We start from the raw sequence: 24,423 nt of genomic DNA, 5'->3' as shown, positions 1-24,423 counted from the left end.
TCCCTTGCAAGTCATACACTCTGTTTCCTATGGCTGTATTCAACCCATATGGAAAATGGGTATCCAAAGAGAGGGGGGAGGAAGGAGTTAGGCTGGCTGAGCACCCCTCACCAATTTATTTGTTCTTTGTTTTTTTTTTAAGTTGCTCGGTTGAAGAAAATTGGATCTCAACAGAAAGATCTGATTTGACCTTCATTTTATCTTCATTCTCCCCTCTCCTTCCCAAATATTTTGGGACTTCTTTAAGGCCCTCCTGGCTTCTGCTGAACTTTAATTGGGTTTGTGGTAGCATGTTAAAGGTTGGCCTGATTTTTTATAACCCAGCAGTAGTCTCGGGTGGCCAGGCTGCTGTAAAAAGGCTTTTTGCCTTGCAGTCTCTTCCTACCTACCATGCCTTGCAATTGATTCCCTTTTCCTTTTTAAGACGAAACCAAGTTAAAACTGTGGAATATCACCAACAAGAATGTGCTGCACCTTCCCACCATCTTCCATCATTTGCCACATTTGCTGTCAAAGGAGAACAGTCTGCAGCCAGCCGTGCATGTGGGACAGGGGCGCACTGGAGGTAAATGGGAATTAGTGCTGCTTCTGGTGCTCTTCCTCACCTTGGTGCCTGTCCCTCCCCTCTCCTCCGGGCCTGCCTGTGGCACAGAAACCAGCAGGACTGGAGGAAGGGCTGCATGCATCATGCAAGCTTCCTTGGTTATGGTGACATGTGGGGTGGGTGAGCCATGTCACGCCTGCAAGTCTACAGGGGAGTGCTGTCTGTGCTCTTGACTGGCCCTAAAATGTTCTTGATGCTTCTGCCAGGTGTTGTTTGCTGCTTTCCATATCCAGAGTGCTCTAGACTTTGCCTGGAAGGGCTTCAGATGAAAGCATAGTTTGTAGGGTGCTTCATGGAGACTGTAATCAAACTAAGGAGACAAATCCCATTGGTAGCAGGACTTTGGTTACTTCATGATTCCCCCTGCTCCCAAATCCCAACCCAACGCCAAACGCCTGACTTGCACCTGCTAAACTGGAGTGCTTTTGGCCATGGGAGGGGTTTGGAGAGCAAGAGGTGGTCTTCAAGTTGCTGTTCACAAGTTGAAAAGGCCCCTGGGAGGGGGAGGGATTTGTGGTGTTTCCTTAGAGATCATTCTTTCAGGGACAAAAAGCAGAGCTTATCTGAGTGCCCGTGGCTGCCCTGCCAGCCCAGCACGATGGGTGCCGCTGGCACTGGGCTGAGGACAGGAGTGTGGGAGCCCTGCATAGCCCAGGAACCCACCAACCTGCTGCTCACTGCTGGTTTTTAATGGCAGAGCCTGGCACTGACCAGGTGACTGTCATGGGAGCAGAACAAAGTGTCCACCACAGCCCCTTCTCTAAAATCTCTCCGTGGCCCTGGACAGTGTCCGTCGTGATGGGAATCCCCAGCGTGAAGCGGGAGGTGCATTCCTACCTCACCGACACCCTCAACTCCCTCATCTCAGAGCTCACTCAGCAGGAGAAGGAGGATTCTGTCATCGTTGTCCTCATTGCTGAGGTAAGACACAGCTTTGCCAGTTTGCCCCCTTTCCCTGCCCCCATCCCACTGTCTGTCAGGCTTTGTGCCAAACAGGGTGCTGCCCACCCGGACACCAGCTCTGCCGCTTGCTGGGTAGATAAGCCTGGCCTTGGGCTGCCATCCAGTGGGATTGGCAGGTGTGTCTTGCCCAAAATGAGATGCTGGTTGGGCCAGAGAGGATCAGGATGTGAACAGGCAAACATGTCCTGTTAGCAGCTACAGGTGTGGCACAGCTCACCTAAACCATGATGCCTCCTGCAGGGCAATTGAATGGATATCCACAAAATGAGCTGGAGCAGCCCCATGAGCAGGAGAGCTCTCAGACCTGCTCCTGCAGCAGCTCTGTTTCTTCACATACCTGTAACACATTAACACAGCACTAAACCCCTCTTGAAACCCAAGAGCTGGTAATTTGGGGTTGAGACTGATATGCCTCTTGGTATTGGTGCCTGGAGCCCGGAGTGAGTTGCTGAATCCAAGGGCTAAAAAGCCTTGATACATTAATCCACAAGAGCTGCTTTTATCTATGGGTTTAGGTGGTTATTTTTCTCCATGGCTTTCCTCTCAGGATTATTTTCTTGAGCCTGAAGTGCATTTGTCTTAATTTCCAGAAATCCGGTGAGAAAGATAAACCTCAGTAGCCTGTTACTGGGAGCGGAACAAAGATGAATGTCTGGGTTTGCTGCCTGTTTGCCCATAATTTGACATTTTGAGTAGCATTTGGCCTTCAGGGCTCTGGCTGGTATTTTGTACAGAGAGAAGGTGTGCACAGATGGGTGCAGCCCAAGGGCCCAGGACAGAGTTTGGTCCTGGCTGTCATTTGTCTCCCTTGGAGCCAGGACAAGTTTGGTGACTGTTTTTGCAGTGAGTAAATTGAAGCCTGAGAGGTTTTGAGACCCATACCAGCTCCTGTTTTGTACTACAGTAATACTACTTTAGTTGGCTTAAAAACAAGGTGCCTGCTGTGATGGCAGCTCCTGATTTTCGATTCAGTTGTTGCAGATTCCTTTGGCCAAGTTTGGTCTTGGAGCTGCACAACATCCTTCTGTGGAAGTGTCTGCCACTGCTGTGCCTGCTCTGCCTCTTCCCAAAGTGTTTCTCCATGTACCTGCACTTGAAAGAGCTCCTTGGGATAAAGAGTGAATAGAGGAGAGGGTGGAACCTGAAGCAAATGCTGAGTAATTTGGAGACTCAGCACGAGTGCAGCAACTGAGTCCTTTCTGAGACAGGGACTTCTCATTCCCAAGTGTCACTGCTGGCCACTGCAGGTGTCACCCACAGTGGCTGGGCTGCCTGGGGAAGCAGGGGCTTCCTTGGCTGCCTGAGGGGAGCCCTGGGGTGAGATGGCTGGCTTGGCTGTCACCAACCCACTGCTTCAGACGCTTGGAGTGGAGCTGCATGGTTCCTGCCAAGGCCAGGAGCATCTTTCCTGCTTTTGTTTTTCCTATTGCTGTTTTCTTGGCACGCTGAGGTAAGAAATCAGTCCAGCACTAGGACTCCAAGCCCTGTTTAGGAAAGGGACCTTTTCCTCTCGAGAAAACCCTCCCTTGTCTGTGTGCCAGCACAGAAGTGCTGTGCTCAGCCTGTGACACACATCCCGGTGTCTCATTCTCACCTCGCCTGGCAGCAGCTGCTCCCAACTTCTGTAGTGCTGCCCTGGCAGATCCCCCCAGGACGTGCAGCCTCATGGTCCCTATTGCTGCTCAAACCAGTGCCACCACCAGCAAAAGGAACAGATTCTGCTCCTGGGTCCCTGCCCTTTGTTCAGGGGTTTTGTTTCCCTGTCATTGTGCAGATGGTTTCTGTCCAGTGCCTGTCCCTGTACCTCTCCTGCAGACAGCAGCGAGCAGCTCTGGCCACCTTTGTCTCCCAAATGTTGTGGGTTGCCACACTGATTGTGGGAACAAACTGGGGCTTTAGGGAGAAAAGCGTCAAAATTAACCTGAAATGAAAAAGTTATAAATAGACCCCTCTTTTTAACCAAAGGGTACAGAGGATTCTCTGCCAAGAATATTTTCTTGGATGCAAGCCAGCGTGTGTAGGGAAAAAATAAATAACCCAGAGGTTAAAACTTGTGCAAACACTTGGTGCTGGCAGGGACAGAAGTGCCAGGAGAGCACATGGGAAAGATGTGCAGGGTCTTGTGTCCTTTGGGATGGATTTTGGTGTGTGATGCCTTTGGTTAACACTGACCACAGAGGAGGGCTCCTGGGAGCCTGCCAGCGTGAGAGCAGTAAAGCTGGATAAAAGGAGACATGAAGGTGAATAAAGATGATGCAGATGTGCTGACAGTACCCTGGGGTGTGTTGAAGAAGATTTCTGAGCCGTGGGGGACACAGGCTGAGGCTGAGGGGTCTAACGCTGCTTTTCTTTTGTTTTCAGACGGATCCACAGTACACAGCCGGAGTGGCAGAAAATATCAAAAACTTGTAAGCACTTCCAAGTAGCTTCAGTGTACAGCCTGTGCCTGCAGCAAGGCCAGGGAACGGCTTCGTTAAGGAGAAACACACTTTTCTGCTTCCCTTTTGTATTTTTTTGTTGTTGCTTGGGGTTGTTTCCTCTTTTTAGACTTTGTGCTGTCTTTGCTAATGCTGCTTCCACTTTCTGCTTGTTCTGAAATGCATCCCGTATGTAGCTTCCAGGAGGCTGCTTTGTGCTCGAAGTATTTAACACACATGGTCATTTCGCTCTGTTTTGCTCCTTCTGCCCTGGGGCATTGTGAGGAGATGGATTGTTTAGATTTACAGCTATCCTGGCAGATTTTCAGAGTCTGCTGCAGCCCTGTACTTGCTCTGTGCAGTCTGGGCAGTGTAGTAAGCACACGAATGCTCCTGCCTTATTTTGCTTTAAAATCCGTGATCCATCTTTCTTCCCAGTCCAGCCTGTTTGTTTTCCCCTTGTTCCAGGCTCTAGTTACATTTGTCTCTGGTGCTGGCTGCTATTTATGTCCTGCAGCCTCAGTGGCTTTTGCAGCTTGGGCTGTGGCTGTTTGAGCAGAAGCTGGTGATGGATTATTAACAATTATTAACAATTATTAACCGTGAGCCGCTCCAGGCGCTCACGGCACCAGAGCTGGGAGGCAAAGGGAGAGAAGAGGTGGCGGGGAAGGGGCGGTGACTCCGGTCCGGCTCCTGCGGCCGCTCCTTGCCCAGGGATCGCAGCGGCCGCACGGAGGAGAAGGGAAAGGGCAGCGAGCGCATCCCGGCAGCGCCCCTTGTCCCCGAGCCAATGGTGGCAGCACGGGGGCTGGGACCTGCCCTGTGCTCCCGGGCTCTGGCAGAGGAGCTGGAGCAGAGCCCTCCATCTTGCAGTGCGGGAGCTGCCAGGGCTCCCCTCCTGAGCCTGCGGGCAGCGGGACGCGCTCGCCGCGGGATAATGGGCTGATTGTCCGATGGCTCCTGATGAAATTACCGGGCGCTGCTGCGGAGAGTGCCTCTGCCTACAAGTCCTGAAACTTTAATTGGCTTAATGACTTGATTTCTCATCATCCCCCTCTCCAGTGCCTCCTGCCCCTCCCTGAGCCACTGAAATTATTTTTCTTCCTAATAGAATTGAGGTGGTGTGGGGCCAGGGCGGGCTGGGCTTCTCTCGCAGGAGGGAGGAAGCTGCTGCTGCTTTGCTGCAATGTTTTGTCAGCTCAGTGAGAAGCTGCTCTTTCACTGCTGCCTGGAGAAGGGACGATTTGAAAATGTTAGCTGAAAGACCTGCCGGTCCCAAGGAAGGGAAAAAGGAGTGAGAAGTTTTTGGCAGCGTCGCTGCTTTGTCTCCCTTTGCCCCATCTCCCGTCCTCCAGGCTCTGCACAAAGGAAATCAGCCTTGCACCAAATGTTCTCGAAAAGGCAGGGTAAAAATAACTGGTTTTCCTGCTTATCTCTCACAGTTAGAGCAGTCCCGGGGTATTGCTTGCAAGGCTGATGTAGGTGCCTGCTTCTCAGATGGGTGACATTATTTTCTGTTGGAGTTCAACTCTTTAAAGGTTTCTTAGCCACCTAAGAAAAGTAGATGCTGATTTTATCAGCATAAGAAAGATAGGTAGACTTCCTGCTGGCTCTCTGAACTACAGCACAGCAGTGTTTTAAGGAACTTAGCAGAAATGTATAGCACAACCTCGGCAAAATTAATTTTAATTACTGATGCATTTGGAAAATCTCTAAATGCCTGTAGTGCCAAGTCCTTTCTTTGCTGAACCAGTTTGGAGGTCATTTAATCCTGTAAAGAGTACCTGGTGCTCAGGGCTGGTCTTTAAAGCCGACCTGTGTGTGTGTGCAGGAGGGAGGAGGATGCTGGTGGGGAGCATATGCACATGGGGCTATTAGAGACTGTGGGAGGTAGAAGACAACTTAAAAAGTCCATGCCAAGCCCCTGCTGATGTCTTCTGATGAGGCCTGAAAGTGCACTAGACACCAGGGAAGTTATACCTGTGTTTTTTGTTTTGTTCTGTGGCTCAGTGTTTACCCAGTGATTTGGTCTAAGAAATGTTGTGTCAGACATGGGGTATTTGTTTACTGCTGCTTCTCTCCCTCAGATTCCCGAAGGAAATACACTCAGGTCTCCTGGAGGTAATTTCCCCATCTCCACATTTCTATCCTGATTTCTCCCACCTGCGGGAATCCTTTGGAGACCCCAAGGAAAGAGTCAGGTAAGAATGAGTGACCTTACAAACAATCAAGCCCTGAATTAAGGAACTGTAGCAAGCTCCTCTCTGGCTCCAGCAGGGAAAGCTCTTCTGCAGGGCCAGGCAAGGACTTTAAACTTGAATTATCCAAGATCTGGAAGGACACAATTTGGTGACAGGGGGATGAACTGGCACCAGCTTTGCCAGGCTTGGCAAAAGCCTTGTGATGTTTCCATCACGAAGTGAGGAGCTCATTTTAACCCAAATTATCTTCATTTCAGAAGTCCTTGAGATTTCCAGTGACTCTTAGCTGACCAGGGACCAAAGGGAGAGGCCATTCCCAGGGCTGTGCCACCTTCCCATCTCCAGCCCAGCCTGGGCAGGCTCCTGGAGCAGCCACCATCCCAGCAGAGACTGATGCTCCCATTGTCTTTGTCTTTGCAGGTGGAGGACAAAGCAGAACCTGGACTACTGCTTTTTAATGATGTATGCCCAGTCCAAAGGCATTTATTATGTGCAGGTGGGTTTGGTGCTGGTGCTGGAGGGAAGATGGATGTACCTGTGAGTTCACTGTACTGGATTGTACCAGCTGAGAGAGAGCAAAGAGCATATCCAATTCCGTGATGCAGCAGAGTGGGAGAAGGTTCTAACCACATAGGTTCAAAAGCTGGGTTTTAAAAATACTTTTAGACTTGGAAATCTCCCTCTAAGGAAAGGCAGAAGTCCTTGTTTCTATTACCTGTTAGACTGAGTGAAAAGAAAGTGCTTGGAGCACCTTCCAGAATAAACTGTGTCCGTGCCAAAGCTTTCCTCTGGTCTATGGTGTGATTGCTCTGCATAGAGAGAGGTTCCTGGGACCTGGATGGGACATTGGCACTGTGCCCTTTTGTCTTGCAGCTGGAGGATGACATTGTGGCCAAACCAAACTATCTCAGCACAATGAAGAACTTTGCCTTGCAGCAGCCCTCTGAAGAGTGGATGATCCTGGAGTTCTCTCAGCTGGGGTTCATTGGTAACGTCCTCCCCCACTCACCCCAGTCCTATCAGGCACAAGGCACAAGAGCCTGCTTGCTCTTGCCAGCACTGCATTCTTGGCCCAAGAAATTGTCCCCACAAGATGGTAAAATACTTGGACTTGATCCCCTCCTATTTTTGCAGTGACCCTTGTGTTTGCACAGGGGAGAAAGATCCTCACAGCTGGTACTGCTGATGCTCACTTTAAGTAAAAATAAACCTGGTGAGTGGCCCAGCCAACAGCCAAACAGCTTAGATAGGGCCAGTAGCTTTTAGGCTGGATGGGATCTGGATTTGCCTAAGAGTGTGCAAAAGGAAGTTTGCATCAGCCTAGAACTATTTTGGGAACAGCAGTACATGGTTGCAGTAGCAGCTTGATCTGTTATTTTGGATACTGGTTTGATTGGCTTAAAACTTGTAGTTCTCAGGGCAGGAAATGGTCTGTCCTGCAGCTGGCTGCATTTTTCATCCTTGTTTCTCTTTACTGAATGGGAGAGTTTTAGACCTTTTGATACTGTTGTGACCTGTGAGACTCTAATGCTTTCTAATTCTGCAACAAATATTAAATCCGGAACTGTATTAGCAATGTCAGCAGTGCTGGTACATAAACAGGAGCCACGTGTTGTTTCCTTTACACAGATAGACACAGCTAACCCCCACAGCCCAGTCTCCCATTTTTTACTTTCCCAGCTCTGATTCTAGACCATTTCATACCATAGCTCCTCTCTCTCTCTTTGTGCTCTAGGAAAAATGTTCAAGTCTCTGGATCTGAGCTTAATTGTGGAGTTCATCCTGATGTTCTATAAGGACAAACCCATTGACTGGCTGCTGGATCACATCCTCTGGGTGAAAGTCTGCAACCCTGAGAAAGATGCAGTACGTAAACAGCCTCTGTTGAAGGGAAATGTTCTGTTGTGTGTGGGCAAATGTACACTTGGCTGTGCCTCCAGAGGATCTTTTCTGTGAGCTCTGGTGCTAACTGACTTTGCACCGAGCCCTGCCATCCCTGTGGAGCGTGCTGCAGGGTGTCCTTGTGGATTGTGAAACTGGAGACCTGGGAGTTCAGGCTTTTGTAGCTGCAGCTGCCAGGAAAGGCATCATTTCTGCATCTAAGCACTAATAGGGTATTCCTCCTGCAGCCCTCGAGGACAGGAGTCATTCCCCATCCTTCTGTGTTGTTTTGCATTCTGTGCTTCTCTCCCTGAAGCCGTTTCCCACTCGCTGACTGCAACCCCAGAGTGACCCTTTGACTCTGGATCCCTGGGCTGTACCTGCCTGGAGCACAGAGGGAGACTGCCCAGAGAGCTCACCCCAGACAAACCCTCCTTGCACAGTCTGCCAGAATGAAGGCAGATCACACAAAGCTCTTGTCAGGGTTTCCAGGAGGGTGCAGAGAGGTGAAATGGCTCTGCTTTTGTGGCTGCCATTCCTTTTGCAGAGCCAAAAGCCCCTGTGCCCTGTGGAGATTGTGTTTGAACTCCAGCAGCAAGGGACTAAAGCGAGTGGGAAGGGCAGAGGAGGAGTGTCTGTGGCAGCAGATGTAAGATGAGCTCAGCACCAGATACTCTCCTGTCTTCTCTCTGAACATACTGTATTTACAAATGCTTGCTTGCCCTCCTCCCCAGTAGAGAACAAGCAGCAGAGTTGCTGTGCAGAGCTCAGTCAGTGGCTTAGAACAAACTTCATGGTGACAACCATGTTGTGGTGATAAATGCCAGAGCAAGTGGAAATTAGTATTGTATTTATGTGCTGGGGGGATGGACCATCCTCAGAGCTCTGCAGAACTGGGGCAAGGGTGTGGTTTAATTTGGCCTGATCCCTGGCACAGGACATGGCATTGGCTCCAGTGCCCCTTGTGCAGCAGGACCAGTCTCAGATGATGTCCCCTGAATCCTCCTGGCAGTTCAGGCCATGTGCTCAGCTGGGACAGAGCACTCCCCAGGACTGACTGACAGCCCCACAGTCTGCACAGCTGTGGGTAAAGCTGGATGGGTGGGATGCTGGGATGGAGCTGGGAATGATGCTGCTCTCTGTGCCCCCACCTTCAAAATCCTCAGCTTGAGCACTGATTAAATGCAGATCCTGCTGCGCTGGATCATCTTCTCCTTAACTCATCTGTGCTCATCTTTTCCTACCTGATGGAACCAAGGTTTGCTCAGGGGAAATCGCAAACCTCTTAAACATGTTGCCTTTTTAAAAATTAACCTACTTTCCATGTGGATTTCTGGCTCCTTTCCCCCACTGTTTGCATGATTAACTCTGCACAGCGCCCTTTCAAACATGACTTTCTCTTGTAAATCCCACTGTGCAAAATCAAATTGGTAGCAGGGAGGATTTGTCTTTTTGATTGAAAGTTTGTTTGACCTGAGCTTTTGGTAAGTGCTTTGCCTGCTCTGGGCATATTCTGCTCTTTCTTTTTTTAACTAATTTTAGATTTACCTGGGGTAGACCTGTGTGAAAGGATGACCTTCTTACCACCAACTGAGCTGTTCCCCCTCCTGGCTTGTCCGTGACAAGGCTGCTTTCAGGAAATGTTTCTTTAGGAGTGCAGGAAAAGGGGAGAAGGATAAATCAGGAGATGCTGTAGCTGCCTCCATTCCCCTTCCTCCTCCTCTCCCCATCCAGAGTGAGCTAGCCATGATGGAGTTGCATCCACAGTTGCTGGCAGTGAGTAGGTCTGTCCCATTAGCATGGCTAGTTTTAATTTTCTAATGTAACGTGAGCTGGATTAGGGGATTATCTCTTTTGCAGCTCGCAGGGGTCATGCCTGGAATTTCCCAGCTCCTGGCCCGTGGTGGGGCCTGGTGTGGCACCCAGTCTGTTCCAGGCAGCCACTGCCAGGTGGGAGGCTGCAAGAGCAGATGGCATTAGGGATGTGCATGCATTTCTTTTCTTGGAAAAAGCCAAAGTTGGAGAACAAATACCCTCTCCATACAGCTTTTAACCTGTATTTTTGTCCTGCTCCCCCAAACTGAGAGAAATGAGCTATTTTAAAATGTGAGTTCTCATCTCCCCACGCTCTCAAGTGATTTTCCTTTTTGTCCTGTATTCCCTCTCCATCGTCTCTCTCCCTCTACTCCATGGTAAATCACTGCCAGGATCACAGTTGCATCTCCAAGTTTATTTATGTGGTGGATAGGCGTGAAACAGCCCAGCAGCTCTGACGATGGCACGTGCTGTACATCTGCTCACAACTCCTGCCAGCAAACTGGGAACTGCCCATCCAGAGAGAGCCCACACTTGGTACCTGTTCACTCTGAGTCATCCCAGGATTGTTGTACCTTCAGACATCAGGGATTCCAAGCTCTGAGTTGTAGGAAAAAGGCTTTCCCAATAAGCCAGGGGGCAAAGGAAACTCAGTTCTCTGGCTGTTCCTCCCTGACAGCACAGAGGGGATTTGCTGAAGCTGTGCTTGGCAAGCAGAAATTTGGCATTTAAACCTGGACCCTGCCCAGCAGAGCCTGGGGGTTGAGGGGCTCAGAGTCACAGTCTGGTTTCTCCAGAGCGTAGTTAAAAGCCCTCTTGCCAGATTAGAGCCTAAATACCACAGAAGGGCATAGAGATGGAGGACTTGTCTGTCACTCCTTGTGCCCTTGTCCATGGCTCTGTGGCCCCCAGTGGCCTGCAGAGGTTGGAGCCTGGGGCACTGTCTCGTTTCAGAAACACTGCGACAGGCAGAAGGCAAACCTGAGGATCCGCTTCAAGCCCTCGCTCTTCCAGCACGTGGGAACCCACTCCTCCTTGGCTGGGAAGATACAGAAGCTGAAGGTGGGTACCAGCTCTCTGTCCAAGCTGCAGGTGGCCTGGCCTGCAGACACCCAGGAACTGGCTGCTTTTGGGTGGAGACATCTGTGACAGCAGCTGGTGGCAGCTGGATTTCTGTGATGTGGTTGTGTTTTATTCTGAATTACAGTGAGCTCAGGCAGCTGCTGCTCCTCAGAATGGCAGTGACATGCACCAAGAGTCACTGCAAGATTATAAGCCTTGGTACCAGTCCTGGCCACCCATCCTGAGTGCCAGGCCATGGTCCAGGCAAGTGACTTCGAAGAATAGACTAAAAAACCTTAGAGAGATGGCTCCTGGGTTGGTCTGACTTCCTTCTCACTCCACTTCATATTCCTGGGATTTGGTGATAGGCAAATTAAAACTCACTGTATAAGAGGTGGAATTGGTGAGGTGTATTTAAACATGAACAAAATGCAGCTTCCCACAAGTGCAAGTGCAGAATCCATGGGCAGACATCCCTGGGCTGTGCTGTCTGTGTGATCCCCAGGGAAATGGATGGTATAATCCAGTTTGTATCACAGTGCAGTGCTGTCAGGCCATGTAATCTAGTCATTTTATGCTATTGTCAGCCTCCCAGCTGCTTTCTCCTCAAGTGTAGAGACTGTTTCCAGAGCTCCTGGGGCATGGACAGGCGTTCAGGGACATTTGGACATTGAAAGGCTCCATGGTGTGCTGGATCAGAGCACAGAGCAGGGGTGTTTCTCTGAGCTGCCTCTCCTGAAGGAGTGTCTGGGATCCAGTCACACATTCCCCTGCCTGGTGCCTTGCCAAAATTACTTCCATCTTTCATCCTTTCACAAAATTTTAATTTGCAGTGCCTTGTAGCTGGGGCCCTGGTTCCTCACGGGCCAGAGCAGCTCCTGGCCCTTCTCTGCCCTTTTACTTTGCGCCCTTTCAAGGACAAGGACTTTGGAAAACATGCACTGCGGAAAGAGCATGTCAACCCTCCTGCTGAGGTGAGCACCAGCCTGAAAACCTACCAGCACTTCACCCTGGAGAAGGCTTACCTGCGGGAGGACTTCTTCTGGGCCTTCACTCCCACTGCCGGCGACTTCATCCGCTTCAGATTCTTCAAACCACTCCGAATTGAAAGGCCAGTGCTCGAGGGGTCAGCGGGCTGTGGGGGCAGCCCAGAGCATATGGAGACGCTTAGCCTTGGCTCTTCTGGCAATTTAAATCAAATTTCTTGCCTGTCTCCTGCTTGGCTGCCCAGGAGGAGGGAGCAGTGCTCTTCCAGGGGAGGATAATTTGACCCTTTCTCAGTGGGGCCACCTTTGCCAGAGCCCTTTGCTTTCCTGCACTGGTGAGCAGTCCATGGTTTAGCTGATCTGGCACAGAAGGTCTGCTGCCAAATCGTGCTGTGGGCTCTTTGGGAAGGTGCCTGTTAGGCTGAGCTGTTTGATGATTCAGGTGGGGTGAAAGCCATCGTGTGCCCCCTGGCTCAGTGTGCCTTTCTGTGGGTTTGGTCCCTGTCACAGGTTCTTCTTCCGCAGCGGGAACATCGAGCACCCAGAAGACAAACTCTTCAACACAACCGTGGAGGTGCTGCCGTTTGATGTAAGTGTTTGATTGAGATTTGAGGTGAGCGTGGAGTGGGAAGCAAAAGAGCTTTGAGAGGAGGGAACTGCTTAAAGCCATCAGGAAAATCTTTACGAGATTCAAGTGCCTCTTACAGGTGCTGGCAGGGAGCCAGAGGGTCATGCCTGGTGTGATGCCACCTCGGGAGCTGGGTGCTTTGCTGAGCACGGCTGTGTGAGCCATCCCTGCCTGGGGATGCTCCAGTGGGTGGGATGAAGCCAGAATGGTGCAGTGGAAAGAGCAGCGTGAGGACTGCAAATGTCCTCTTGTTTTGGGCATGTGTCTCAGGGTGCCAGGTGTGGGATGAGATGCCAGGGTTGCTGGCAAGGACAGCTCTGGGATTGCTGCTTTTCCTTGGGGCTTTTGGGTGACTCTTGCCTCTGGTCTTGCAAAAAATTCCTCTTCTTCTGCAGAGTCTACAGTCAGATAAGGAAGCCTTGCAGGAGGGAAGAGGCACAGCTGTCAAATACCGCAGGACAGCGGATGGCTACGTCCAGATAGGTACAGGGGGTGTGGGGTGGGAAAGTGCCTGCTGGCTTTGATAACACAGCCCATGTCCTCACCTGCATGCCAGTCAAGAACCTTAGAGCTGTTTGCTCAGCAGAGAGTAATTTCTGCTTGCCAGGAGCCGAGATTTATCATTGTCTCCTCTCCTCCACTGCCCTTGCTCTCAGGCCAGGTTGTCCCCCTCAGATTATTTTCAGTCCTGCATTTCTGCCAGTCCTGCTCAGAGTCAGGACCAAATGATGCTGATTATTTGTTTGATTACCTTGGGGTTAAAAACCTCCACCATGGGCAGTTTTGCCATCTCTGTACTCACACAACTTGCAGGTCAGACCTCGTCTCTTGCCACCTGAGCTTGTTTTAGTGCTTGCCCTGCCCTTGGACAAGAACAAGCAATTGCAGCCTCCTGAGAGCTGCCAGTGCGTGATAGCCCTGGTGTCCCTGCTAAGATTTCATGTTTTTTTTAATAGACAAATAAGAGAAAAATTTCCTGACACATGCAGTGTTTTGCCATTTTCTCATTCCTCTGCATGCCGGCTGGTTTCTCCCAGTTGCATTTTCAAAAAAAAAATAATCAAAACCAAAAAGCATGTCAGGCCTCTCTGTCCCCTTTTGCACAGCAATGATATGTTATTTGATATATATGATATTTGCAGATACTCCTAATACATTTTGTTTTGTTTACCTGATTTGTGTTCTCCAAAGTGTGGCATTTTGCACTGTATTCCATCCACACTGCTGGTTTTTAGCCCGTTTGGTGTTGGGTGCTGCAGGCAGGAGCTGCTGGGGCTGTTGGTGGTGCCCTGGGGGAGAGGGGAGGTGGAGGGGCAATGCCAGAGCACCATCCCTGTGGCAGCCACGTGCTCTCCCCACCAGGCTCGTTCTCCAAGGGCGTCGCAGAGGGTGAGGTGGACCCATCCTTTGGGCCCCTGGAGGCCATCAGGCTGTCCATCCAGACCGACTCCCCGGTGTGGATCATCCTGAGCGAGGTAAGACGAGCTCCCCCAGCACCTCCCCAGCCCTGCTGCTCATCGCTCTGATCCCATCCCGCTCTTCTTTCAGATTTTTATCAAAAAAGCAGAGTGAAACAGGCATGGGGCAGAACGGAACCCTCGTGGATCCCTGGTCCTGCTCCCTCCCTCCCGCTCCCTCCTCCCCGCGGCGCCTCGCCCGGACCAGGACAGTGCAGGGCCGGCAGAGCTGCTGCTGCTGTGCATCCCCAGCGGGGCCAGGACGGGCATTGACTCCTCCTGAAGAGGAGCAGAAAGCAGAACCCAACCCCCTGTGCAGAGGGGGTGCTTTGCTCCGCTCCCTCGGGGTGCTGCTGCTGCTCGGACACACGGACACGGGACAGTTTGGGGTCGGGATGAGCTTTAGCCAGCGTGGGGACAAAGAGCACCTTCAGCCCCAGACTGGGCTCAAACCTTTGGCTGTGTCTGGGGACAGAGCAGGTCACACTGAGTCCTGCCAGCTGACCCCACTGGCACGCTGGGATGGAGGCGGCAGGGCCCGAGGTCTGCCTTGCCCTCTCCCAGGCAGCAGTCCTGGCCACGGCTGAGGATTAAGTGAGGGCAAAGACTGACCCTCCTTCAGCAGAGGAGGAACGAATCCAAAGGGGTTGGAGCTATGATTATGGCAGGGAAAACAAAAAAATAAAATATGCCACACTGTGCCTGCCAGCATTGAACACAGCCCCTTAACTCACAGTGAAGTCTCCAGTGTCTTCATGCCTTGAGATTGAGTGCAGAAACTGTCTTTTAAATAACTAATTCAGTTATTGATTGATGTGGGTTTTTTGGGGACGGAAAAAAAAAAAGCAGAGGTAGCCCAGTTCAAAAATAGTAGGGATTAGTGTAAATCCCAATGTCCTTTCAGCTATACACTGGAATGCATTATACTACTTTAATGTTCTGTATTTTTTATTATTGGATACATTTGATTTTTCAAGTACATCTCTCTATATAAATATATAAAACAACGTGCACTGTAATAAAAGCTAAATTTAAACCTTTGGTGCAGTAGTGAGAGTCACTTGCAGCAGGGCTGCTTTAGGCACCTGTGAACCCCAAGTTCACAGTGGAGGGTGGAATCTAGGGAGGGCAAAGTCCTTTTGCAGAGTTGGTGATAAGTGAAGCTGGGTTAAAGTAAAGGTCATTTAATCAATGCCAAACAGACTTTAGTACTAGGCTAGGGTCAGGCTTTTCTCCCAATATTTGGATGTGGTTTTAGGCAAGCTTACCCATCATTTAATCACAGCAGCTTTTCCTATGAAACCCAGTCCCCAACTCCGATGTTCTCACACCAGTGTCTGAGTGCCTTTGACAATCACAGGTGATTTCTAGTGAGAAAAAGAATTTATTTTTTATATCCATGGTCTGATTCTTCAACATAGATCATTACAGCAGTAAGGAGGAGAGACGACAGCATGTGGGTCAATCTGTGTTCCATGAGGCAGAGCCAGAGGCCTTTTAGAGCAGACAGTGCTACAAAGCCCAGCAGTGAAGCTCCTCAGCAGGGGCAGGGGCTGGAAAGCATTTGCTTTCTAGAAGGGAAATTATCTCTGAAGAGCAGAGGAGTGCCAGCATCCATCTCCTTTCTGCAGGGAATGCAGAGCCAGGGAAATATTCTCCCTCAGATGGTGCCACATGACTGGTTCCCCTGTGCTGGGGGCAAACAGTGGGTTTGGGGGAGCTGTGGCCCCTCTCACCAGGCTCCATGGAGCTGGAGAGGCCACACCAGTGCTGCCATCCATGTGGAGGATCTGGGCCTCAGGAAGTGTGCCAGGAGCCCAGCCAGTGCCAGCCCCAGCAGCACCCAGAGCAGCCAGGCACTGGCATACAGTGGTCCCAACCTGGGGGGGAGAAAACACCATCAGGCACTGCCAGCCCGGCCAGGGCACTGTGGCAGGGCTGTCCCCACCCCTCCTTTGGGACAGTCAGAGGTGACACAGCCACGAGCACTTGGGGCAGGAGGGGAGGAGGCGGAGGAGGTGACAATCTGCCTGCAGTCCCAGGCACAGGGAGGGAGCCTGTTCCAGGGCCAGCTCCTGCCCCCAGGCTCCCTGGGCAGGTTTGGGGTTTGCCGTGGTCCTGTCAGGTCCTTACCGTCCCTGTGCAGCCCCGGCGTAGCCCTGGAAGTACCTGAGGCGGGTGTAGAGGTAGAGCAGCCCACACACTGCAGTCACACCTGGGACAGGGACAGGGGAGCTGAGCTCTGCTGGGCTCAGGATCCCTGACACTGCATTCCAGCACAGCCCCCAGCAGATGGGGCATGACCAGAAAACCAAACACAGAGTGGTTTGGCTATAAACCATTGTGGTGGGAGTTTAAATGAGTTTTCTTCCTTCCCTTTTTGTGAGGGATGAACTTCTCTGCCCCACAGAGTTGCCCTGGGGCTGGGGTTGGCAGTGCTCCCTTATGTGGTTTCTCCTCACAACTAAATGGTTGCAGCAACCAAATCCCCTGAGCTCACTTGGTAGGGATGGACAGTGGATGAGTAAATGTTTGGGTTATGGTTTCTTGTTGTGACATAGCTCTGCCTCAGCTGCTGCCACCCTGGCACCCTGGGACAGCCTGACCTTGTCCAGGAGAAGCAGCACGAGGGGACAGCCAGGCTCCAGCAGAGGAGCAAGGGCTGCCAGAGCTTCCTCCTCCAGGCAGGAGTGGGCTCAGCTGCTCCCAGCTGGAGCTGAGGCACTTCCTGGTTAATCCAGCTAAAAGGAAAATTTGCTTTCCATGAACAAAAGCCTCACAGGCACAGAGAGAATGCCTGAGTCACAATGGGATTTAAATTTGGGCTGAGGTTTTTTAATTTGTTCACATGGTTTGGGTTGGAGTTCCCCCCCACATCCCTCTTACCTTGATGGAAGAAGATTCCAGCAACCCAGAGGAGGGAAATGAAGATTGGGAAGTACTCTGAGCAGTTTGCCCTGGTGAGAACCAGAGATGAGAGTTAAAACTGCCTCCTTGAACAGCAGAGCCTGGCTAGCCAAGGCTGGAGAAGGGAATTGGAAACTCACATTGGAGCAAACTAAAAGAGCTGATGAGAACCATCCCTGTGCTGTGGGAAAGGAGCCTTTTCTGTGATCAAGCACACCCAATATCTGTATTATAGAGAAAAAAGCAGCCAAACACCACACAGCAGTCACCTCTCCTGCATTCACATGGCCCTGGAATGACAAGCTATGGCTGAGATGGAGATTTGTCTCTGCTGGACCCTCAAAGAGCACCATCCCAGAGAGCTGCTGGGGAGAGCCTTGTCAGTATTTAAGGAGCTTTCTCTTCCCCTTGGGTGAACACAGCCCAAATTTGGGTCACACAAGTCACACACCAAGAAGGAGCCTTCTCTCAGATAAAATTCAGCAGGAGGTGATCAGATCTACAGCCAGGTTTTCCTTCTTTTTCCTTTAGTGACAAACATACAGATTTTCTGCAAGAGTAGGAGCTGTGCTATTAAAGACATTGGTTTTGCTTCTCCCACATTTTACCATTCCCTAGGCAATTTAATCTTAATGTTGGCCAGAAATATACAGACCTTTGGAGAATGGAGCCAGACTGGGAGCTGGAAAAAGTCTGAAGAACCTTGTTTTGTAAATGCAGTTTGAGCCTCAGTGAGGGGAGGCTGCCAGGTTTCAAGTGAGTAATGCATCAATACCACTTTTTCCCATATATATTTTTTTCAATATATCAAATTATTCATTTGTATACTCCTCCACAGGGAAAAGAGAAGACAAACCCACAAAGAAGCAACATTTCAAGTCCAAACTCCCCGAGGTCACCTTCCCTACCACAGCCTATGGCATGACTTGGTTAACACACATTTAATAGTTAAGTATTTAATTAAAAGCCACATCAGCAGCTCCCCAGCTCGCAGAGGCTGATGTCTCCAGGCAGGCTGGCCCTCCATGGTCCCACAGAAGGACTGGAGCTGGTGTTTTTGTCACTCCACAAATGTTTCCTGTGTGCTGGCAGGGAATGCAGCTGCTTTGTTCGGGATTTAGTGCCGGGCTGGAATTACCCTTCACACCAGCTCCAGCCAATTCCTTTCAATGGCTCACAAAACAGAACGACTGAGATGAAAGATGGAATCTGGTGCTTGCTGGAAGCTGAAGGGATCTGTGAATGTTTCCAGTTTAGCTCCAGCATTGCTCTCTCCATAGGAACAGAGCAAAAAGAAACAGCCCTCAGCAGGGGCCCACGAGTGCTGATTCTCACAGTACAATGGCTTCTGAAAGGGAAAAAATTAAAATGCCCTTGTAGCTGGTTCTGCCAGCAAGGCCCTTTGCTTCAATTCAACAGCAAAACATTACAAGAAAATATCAGGTTATTAATAAAGCTTTGGCTGCTCTCACCATTTGGAGCCAATGGTAATATTAAATTTAATGATTCTAATTGTGAATGCTCTGCACCTCCTCCATACGGCCACTAATTTGTAATTTGGCTGCCTCACAATGCCAGAAGGAGAATTATCATGGATGGACAGAAACACCCCAGCCAAAGTGCTCCAAATCAAAATGCAGACCTTTGCACACAAAGCACTGAAAAATAATAATAACAGTAGCAGTAAGTGGAAAGGTGATGGAGGGAAACCAGTCTCTTCCAACAGTGACAGCTGACTCAAGTCTTATCTAGACAAAGTCACCACAAAAAGTCAAAATCTTACTGAGCTCTGAAGGTCCGCTCAAATTCAGGGTGCCCTGTGGTTTCAGGAGGGGAAACCTTGTACTTCCGACGGGCGTAGATCACCTGCATTGCAAAATAGGCTGAAAGCAGAACACAGGAGTGGTAACAGAGCAGCAGTGTTTATTTAGCCAAGTGTTACCTGGCTTGGAATCAAGCAAGTGGTTAGAATGAAAGAGCTGATATGATCTAGGTCCCCAGTCCAGGGCTGCCACACATGACTTGTAATAAATGTGCCATTTATTTCACTCTCATGCTTTAAATTCAGGTTTGGTTATCCCAGCTGAGTGCCAGTGCTGGATGACACTTAGCATCATCTCGCATCCAGCAGAGCCCTCAGTGCTGCTCCCTGGCAGATCAAACACACAATAAAACCTTACCACATCCACACTGAGTCGCAGAATTACCTCTTAATCTTGCACTTTGTGTTTAGGGTACTTGTGCACCCTCAGCCAGCCTGATGGGAATGATGTGCAACACTTTCTGCTATTCCCAGTGGGTGCAAAGTACAGCCCATGTCACAGAGCAGCATCCACACTGTCAAGCACTGGGACAGTCAATTAGAGATGCTCTTAATTATGGCAATAAAAGGCAATGGGGAAGAGGGTGATTATTTCTTGCTCTTCACTCCTGCAGGACAGCCCCAAGGCTGTCAAGGAGCAGAGGTGCTGCCCATGCCTGCTATCAGCCTGTGCCACATTCGAGCCAAGGCACTGACTCAGTGTCTGCTACATCAGTCCTTTGTACATTTGTAAAGGACATGGAAAGTCACTTCAAAACAATGAAAACTTGCTAACATGAAGATTTGGAGTGTTTCACTATTTATTGAAAGCTCCTACTCCCACAGGAAATTGCTGATGCTCTGTTTTATTTGGGTGCAATACTACACTGCTGCCTTTGTTGAAAACTCCTATTTTCATATAGGAGAAAACTAAATTATAAAAACAATTACTTTGGTGGCTGTGGTGGTGTCACTGAGACACTTGAGTGAGCAAAGTCCTCACATAGCAACATTTCCAGAGCATCCCAGAGACACAAGGAGCCAGGGTGCAAGGCCTGCCTTGGGGACTGTCCTATTGTAACAAAGATAAAAGCAGAACAGCAGGACAGAGAAGGGGAAGTAGGGACAGATGTTCCAAGATTAAAGACAAGACATGTGCCTGCAGAAAAGCATTAGAACATATGTAGAAGGGAATTAGAAATGTAAATAATCTGATGCTATGTGACTTGTGTATCACAAGGTTTTACTAACAAAAATACAGTCATTCCTTTCAGAACACATATAAGAACAATTAAGCATGTTCTAGTACCTTCCACAGACACCCAGCCCTAAACAAGAGGCGCTGACAGAACAAAGTGGGGGGAACATTCTTGTTTCACCCTCTGATTCATTTGTAGCAGGTGGATGATGGGTGAGGGTGTCACCCTTCTGCAGGGGTCCAGCAGGATACAGTGTTCCCTCTGTGAATCCAGAAGGGTGTAACACACAACTGGAATTCAGCAACTGCTGGAGAGCTCTGGGTACAAAATGAAACCACGACCCATCCTGTTACGTCCCCTCCTCCCTGCTGCTCTCAGGGTTTCATCCCAATCTCCTCTCCAGAAATGGACTGAGCTGAAGTTACAGCATCGTGAGCAGACTTGGCTTGTGGCATTAGCCCAACTGCACTGGGCAATGCTCTTCATCCTGCTTTGTGTCATCTGCACCTTTCCCAAGGTAGGATTCCTGTGACTGATGGGTGAGGTAAGAGTCATTTCACATCAAACCTCTCCATCAGCTCTGCACTTAGCACCTTGCTTCTACACAGGGCCTAATATTCAGACAAGTCCTACACAGATCCTTGACACTTAGGGATGGGTGACATACAAAACAACCATCCAAGAGGAGCAGGAGCCTTTTGGAGAACAGCTGGCTGTTCCCCAAACCCGGTGTAAGGGTGAAGAACCAGTTCACAAAAGCACTTCCCAGAATGAGGTGTTGAAAAAACCCACACTGCATGAGCCTTCTCAGCACAGACTCCTAGAGAAAAAGAGTTCAATCTACCCTGCAGAACCTTTCAAAGCATTGTTTCTTGTGATTCATGTCTTGAGGTTAATCACCTGTGTGGATTCCCACCTGGCTTAGGGGCTCAGCTCTCCCTGAACTTTGCTCTTCAGTGGAAATATTCTTCATTCTCTATTTGATTATGTACACAAACTTGTCAAACCATATCACAGTTGCTATCTGCCACATTTGAGTGAACCTGGCAAACAAGCCCTCTGGGGCCTGACAGTGACATTGCATAAGTTTTCTTTCCTTTAAAGCTGTAAAATAAGGGACTGGAGGAAAAAACTGGAGTAGAAAAATTTTGCTCTGTGGTACAATGTTCACCACAAGGCTGGGGCACACATCTACAGAGTGCTAAACTCAGGGTTTCACTAAACTGAGAATGACTAAATTAAAAAGGGGAAAGTTACTTGAAAGAACCCAGAAACTGCAGGCTCCCAGAAAATTCAAAAGGAAACATAAAAATCAACCAACCCTGTACCAAGGTCAGCCATTAAATTACATCTCCTGCTCCAGGACGTGATGGAGGAGTGTCTGTAGGGATAGCCCATCTCTGTGCTTCAGTGCTCCCCTGCTCAGAGTGAATCCCAGACCTCTAATTCACCGACAGAAAGTCCTTTCAAAACATGCAGAGAAAGCCACTGCGCAGCTCTGAACCCGTGACACACAGATTTCATAGGACTAGGTGGAAAAGAAACACACAGTATTTTGCAATTTGCTCCTTGGCTTCCCACACAGAGATCATAAACCAGGATACTTCAGGTGATCGAACAGATAGGAGGGTGCCAATGCCAGCTATTTATCTGCTGGCTTCTCACCTGGCTTGTATGCCATCAAAGTAAAATGCTTCATGCTGCAACCTTTAAAAAGTACTTGAAATTCTCATTAAACAAAAATATTAGAGACAAAACTGCTATCTAGGGATTTGCTAGAGGGTTTCCTAAAGGAAAAGAGCTGAGCAGCATTTCTGTAACTCAATTTCAAGTTTTCTTCATGTATTGTCTTTCCACACTAAACACTCGCTCCACCTCCACTTAGTTTAATAACAAAAAAATCATAGTACAAAAGTTTCTTCTGTTTGTAGTTGTATGTCTGTAAATTGAGTGGAAATTACTGAAAATTCAGCGTCTTGAGCTCTATTTTTAAAGTGGAATCTTTTGTTTTAAATAATGTTTATATTAGGAGATTTATCACTTGACAGCTAAAAGCACATGATGCTGCTCAGGGATTCACATCCATTTGTAAGCAAAGGTGTGATAGCTGTATGGTGAATTAATACAGTAATAACAAACCCCACAAACCTTTCCTTATGGAACAGTGAAGATTTTAATAAAATGGGGGCTCTGTCCCCATCCCAGGCAGGGGAGAGACTATCCTGAAGCTCAAGCGGGAGAAACTTTGCCCGAACAACCCACAAATAAACAAAGCTTGTTAACAATGCTGCTCCTTCTAAATGGTCTAAACACAATGCATCTATTTAAATTAGAAGTCACTGAGTTCCTTTGAAGAGCTGTCTATTTCTGACCAGAACTCGCATTAGTTTCCAAATTACTCTGCTCTCAGTGCATCTTGTCATCTGCTCTGTGCATTATGAACATGGATATTGTCACAGAGAAACACCCATGTGCACGAGGCTCTTTCCTACGTCCACACCAGGTCTGTCTGTACACTGACCTCCTCATCAGCACATTTACTAACCTGCCTTTATTTTGGCTACCTCCAGCCACTGCAAGTTACAAATTACCTGCTAAAATTCAATCACAAACTAGTCTACTTTAATAACATCATGTTGAAATTGCTTTAAGTCTAAAAGTTTACTTGCTGGCTTTGAGGATCATTTTAGTCCCTGCTAAATAGTGACCACCCTCAGGCATGACACATGCCATTAACAGCCAAAAATTTCTATCATTTTACCATGCTGGAAAACAGTGACATTCACTCCACAGATGCTCCAAGAAAAACACAGGAACCACATCCCACAAAGTTTAACATGATTAGCTGAATACTGGCATTGTACAAAGGACATTTACCTTGCTCCAGGACACCCAGAACTGTGACTGTGGCCAGCAGGTCAATTTGATCTCTCATGATGCTGACTGTGGAGCAAAGCCCAGCCTGATGTGCTGGGTACAGCTGTCCCAACACTCTCTCCCAGCACCACCCACTCCCACAGAGCTGCCTCTGAGCACAGGTGTTTCCTCCACCACACCTTAGCTCACCTTAACTCTCTCCACACCACGTGGTTTTCCAAAGCAGCCACCCACCAGAAAATGTCTATTCCATTCAGCCAATTGCCTTTTGCTGAACAATAGAGCAGGGAAGAATTTTACATGAGCAAACTGTCAAATTCTTCTAATTACATCTACAGACTTTATGCCATTATTGAATTAAATGCTGCCAGCAAAGGAAAGATGATGGAATTCTTTCCAGCCCTTTTGTTGCTAGTTTTAATGAGCTCTGAAGCATCTCAATTATGTGCAAGGTTGTAAAAATTATTAACAAGCATTTACAATTTAATGACTTGACCTTCTGCTCTTATTTCAAGTAGTGGAGTTGACCACATGAAGGATTTGATACACTCCAGCTGGAATAACTTGATTCTGTTACCAGATTCTGTGATTTAACAGAACATTCAGATACTTTATCCTACTAATTACTACTCTTCAGTTTACCAAAGAGGAGTACAGTTCTTTTCTAGCACTCACTCACCCTTAGTAGTTTTCTGAAGTTTTTAAGCAATACAAACCTTTCCCTGGGTAACATTCAAAATAAAAGTTCTAGTTCTGAAGGCAGCAGAGGATGTAGAAACATAAACCCTGAGAAATGTTACACTGACATCAGAGTCATAATTGTAAAATGCAAAATCTGAAAACCAGCAATGTTTTAGCCCTGAATGACTTTTCTCCCCACTTCACAAATGTAAAATTGGCATCAGTTTGAAAAGCTACCTTATGTTCTTGAGCAACTTTATATGGATGACTGCTCTGACTTTAAAATTTTTTAAATCAAAGAGGAGGAAGGTTTTCCCTTAATGCTGGTGGTTGAGCCATTGCATTTCTCTCTGTTGAGTCACACACACAAACCCTCACTACAGAATTTGTGCATGTACCAGACCTGCAGTTTCTCCCAAGAGCAACACAGCAAGATTTTTTTCTAGTTTGGCTCTTCATTGCTTCAAAACCCCATTGTGACAGCTCATCAAGCTGAAAATTCAGTTTATCAATCAAATATCCAATGTTACACTTTTTATATATAACCACCCATGTAGAATAGCAAAACCACTCCCTCTCTCTAAAAAAGACTCATATGATGTGACTTCAGACCCTCCAAGGTACAGCAGACTCAGACTAAATAGAACTAAAACCTAAAAGTTAACCTTACCTGAACCTATTGGTGACCAAAGATTTCATCTGTGGTGTCCAATGTAAAAGTCAGAGGGGAAATGCCACCAGGGTCTCCTTACAACATATTTCAACAAACAATGCAGGCTTGAGAAAACTTTCATTACAGATTTCCATTACTCCCAGGAAAAACACTGGCATCAAGAAAATAAAAATCAGTTTCTGAGTAAATGTTTGTGACAAGCTGCCACAGACTCCTTAAAATTTTTTGAAAACCACATATGTCATTTCAGTGGAGGATGGCTTAGCAAATT

The 24,423-nt window shown here is 48.5% G+C and overlaps 2 protein-coding genes across 3 annotated transcripts in view; one reads left to right on the top strand and one right to left on the bottom strand.

The window, feature by feature from the left end:
- The window catches only part of MGAT4B (alpha-1,3-mannosyl-glycoprotein 4-beta-N-acetylglucosaminyltransferase B), a 50,407-nt gene extending 35,357 nt beyond the window's left edge, over positions 1-15,050 (top strand). The window contains exons 3-15 of the mRNA XM_063168811.1: positions 425-565; positions 1,392-1,525; positions 3,929-3,975; positions 6,072-6,185; positions 6,606-6,681; positions 7,059-7,173; positions 7,921-8,051; positions 10,836-10,943; positions 11,861-12,054; positions 12,440-12,518; positions 12,953-13,040; positions 13,920-14,032; positions 14,106-15,050. Coding sequence (XP_063024881.1) covers positions 425-565; positions 1,392-1,525; positions 3,929-3,975; positions 6,072-6,185; positions 6,606-6,681; positions 7,059-7,173; positions 7,921-8,051; positions 10,836-10,943; positions 11,861-12,054; positions 12,440-12,518; positions 12,953-13,040; positions 13,920-14,032; positions 14,106-14,129 — 1,364 coding nt within the window. The 3' untranslated portion in view covers positions 14,130-15,050. The remainder of the gene's footprint in view (positions 1-424; positions 566-1,391; positions 1,526-3,928; positions 3,976-6,071; positions 6,186-6,605; positions 6,682-7,058; positions 7,174-7,920; positions 8,052-10,835; positions 10,944-11,860; positions 12,055-12,439; positions 12,519-12,952; positions 13,041-13,919; positions 14,033-14,105) is intronic.
- A 328-nt stretch (positions 15,051-15,378) lies between these two features.
- LOC134424756 (leukotriene C4 synthase-like) lies at positions 15,379-22,931 on the bottom strand. Of its 2 annotated transcripts, XM_063168812.1 has the most exons (6): positions 22,799-22,931; positions 18,705-18,804; positions 16,901-16,971; positions 16,621-16,755; positions 16,148-16,229; positions 15,379-15,894 (listed from the first exon to the last, which is right to left on the bottom strand). In XM_063168812.1, exons 1-6 carry the CDS (start codon positions 22,854-22,856, stop codon positions 15,747-15,749), a joined length of 594 nt encoding a protein of 197 aa, XP_063024882.1. In that variant the 5' UTR covers positions 22,857-22,931; the 3' UTR covers positions 15,379-15,746. The 2 variants fall into 2 exon arrangements, with proteins under 2 accessions (XP_063024882.1, XP_063024883.1); XM_063168813.1 differs by lacking the exon at positions 16,621-16,755.
- Positions 22,932-24,423: the final 1,492 nt, after the last annotated feature.

The sequence above is a fragment of the Melospiza melodia genome, chromosome 14 (genome assembly GCF_035770615.1).
Source record: "Melospiza melodia melodia isolate bMelMel2 chromosome 14, bMelMel2.pri, whole genome shotgun sequence".
NCBI lineage: Eukaryota > Metazoa > Chordata > Aves > Passeriformes > Passerellidae > Melospiza > Melospiza melodia.
Note: the sequence above shows the minus strand (reverse complement) of the source record. Positions and strands in the feature narration are given on the sequence as shown.

Coding starts and splice junctions, on each gene's coding strand:
- LOC134424756 (XM_063168812.1), bottom strand. CDS start 22,856: ATGAGAGATCAAATTGACCTGCTGGCCACAGTCACAGTTCTGGGTGTC. Junction 16,972..18,704: donor GAGCGGACCTTCAGAGCTCA/GTAAGATTTTGA, acceptor GGTTCTCACCAG/GGCAAACTGCTCAGAGTACT. Junction 16,756..16,900: donor TGGAATCTTCTTCCATCAAG/GTAAGAGGGATG, acceptor TTTTCCTTTTAG/CTGGATTAACCAGGAAGTGC.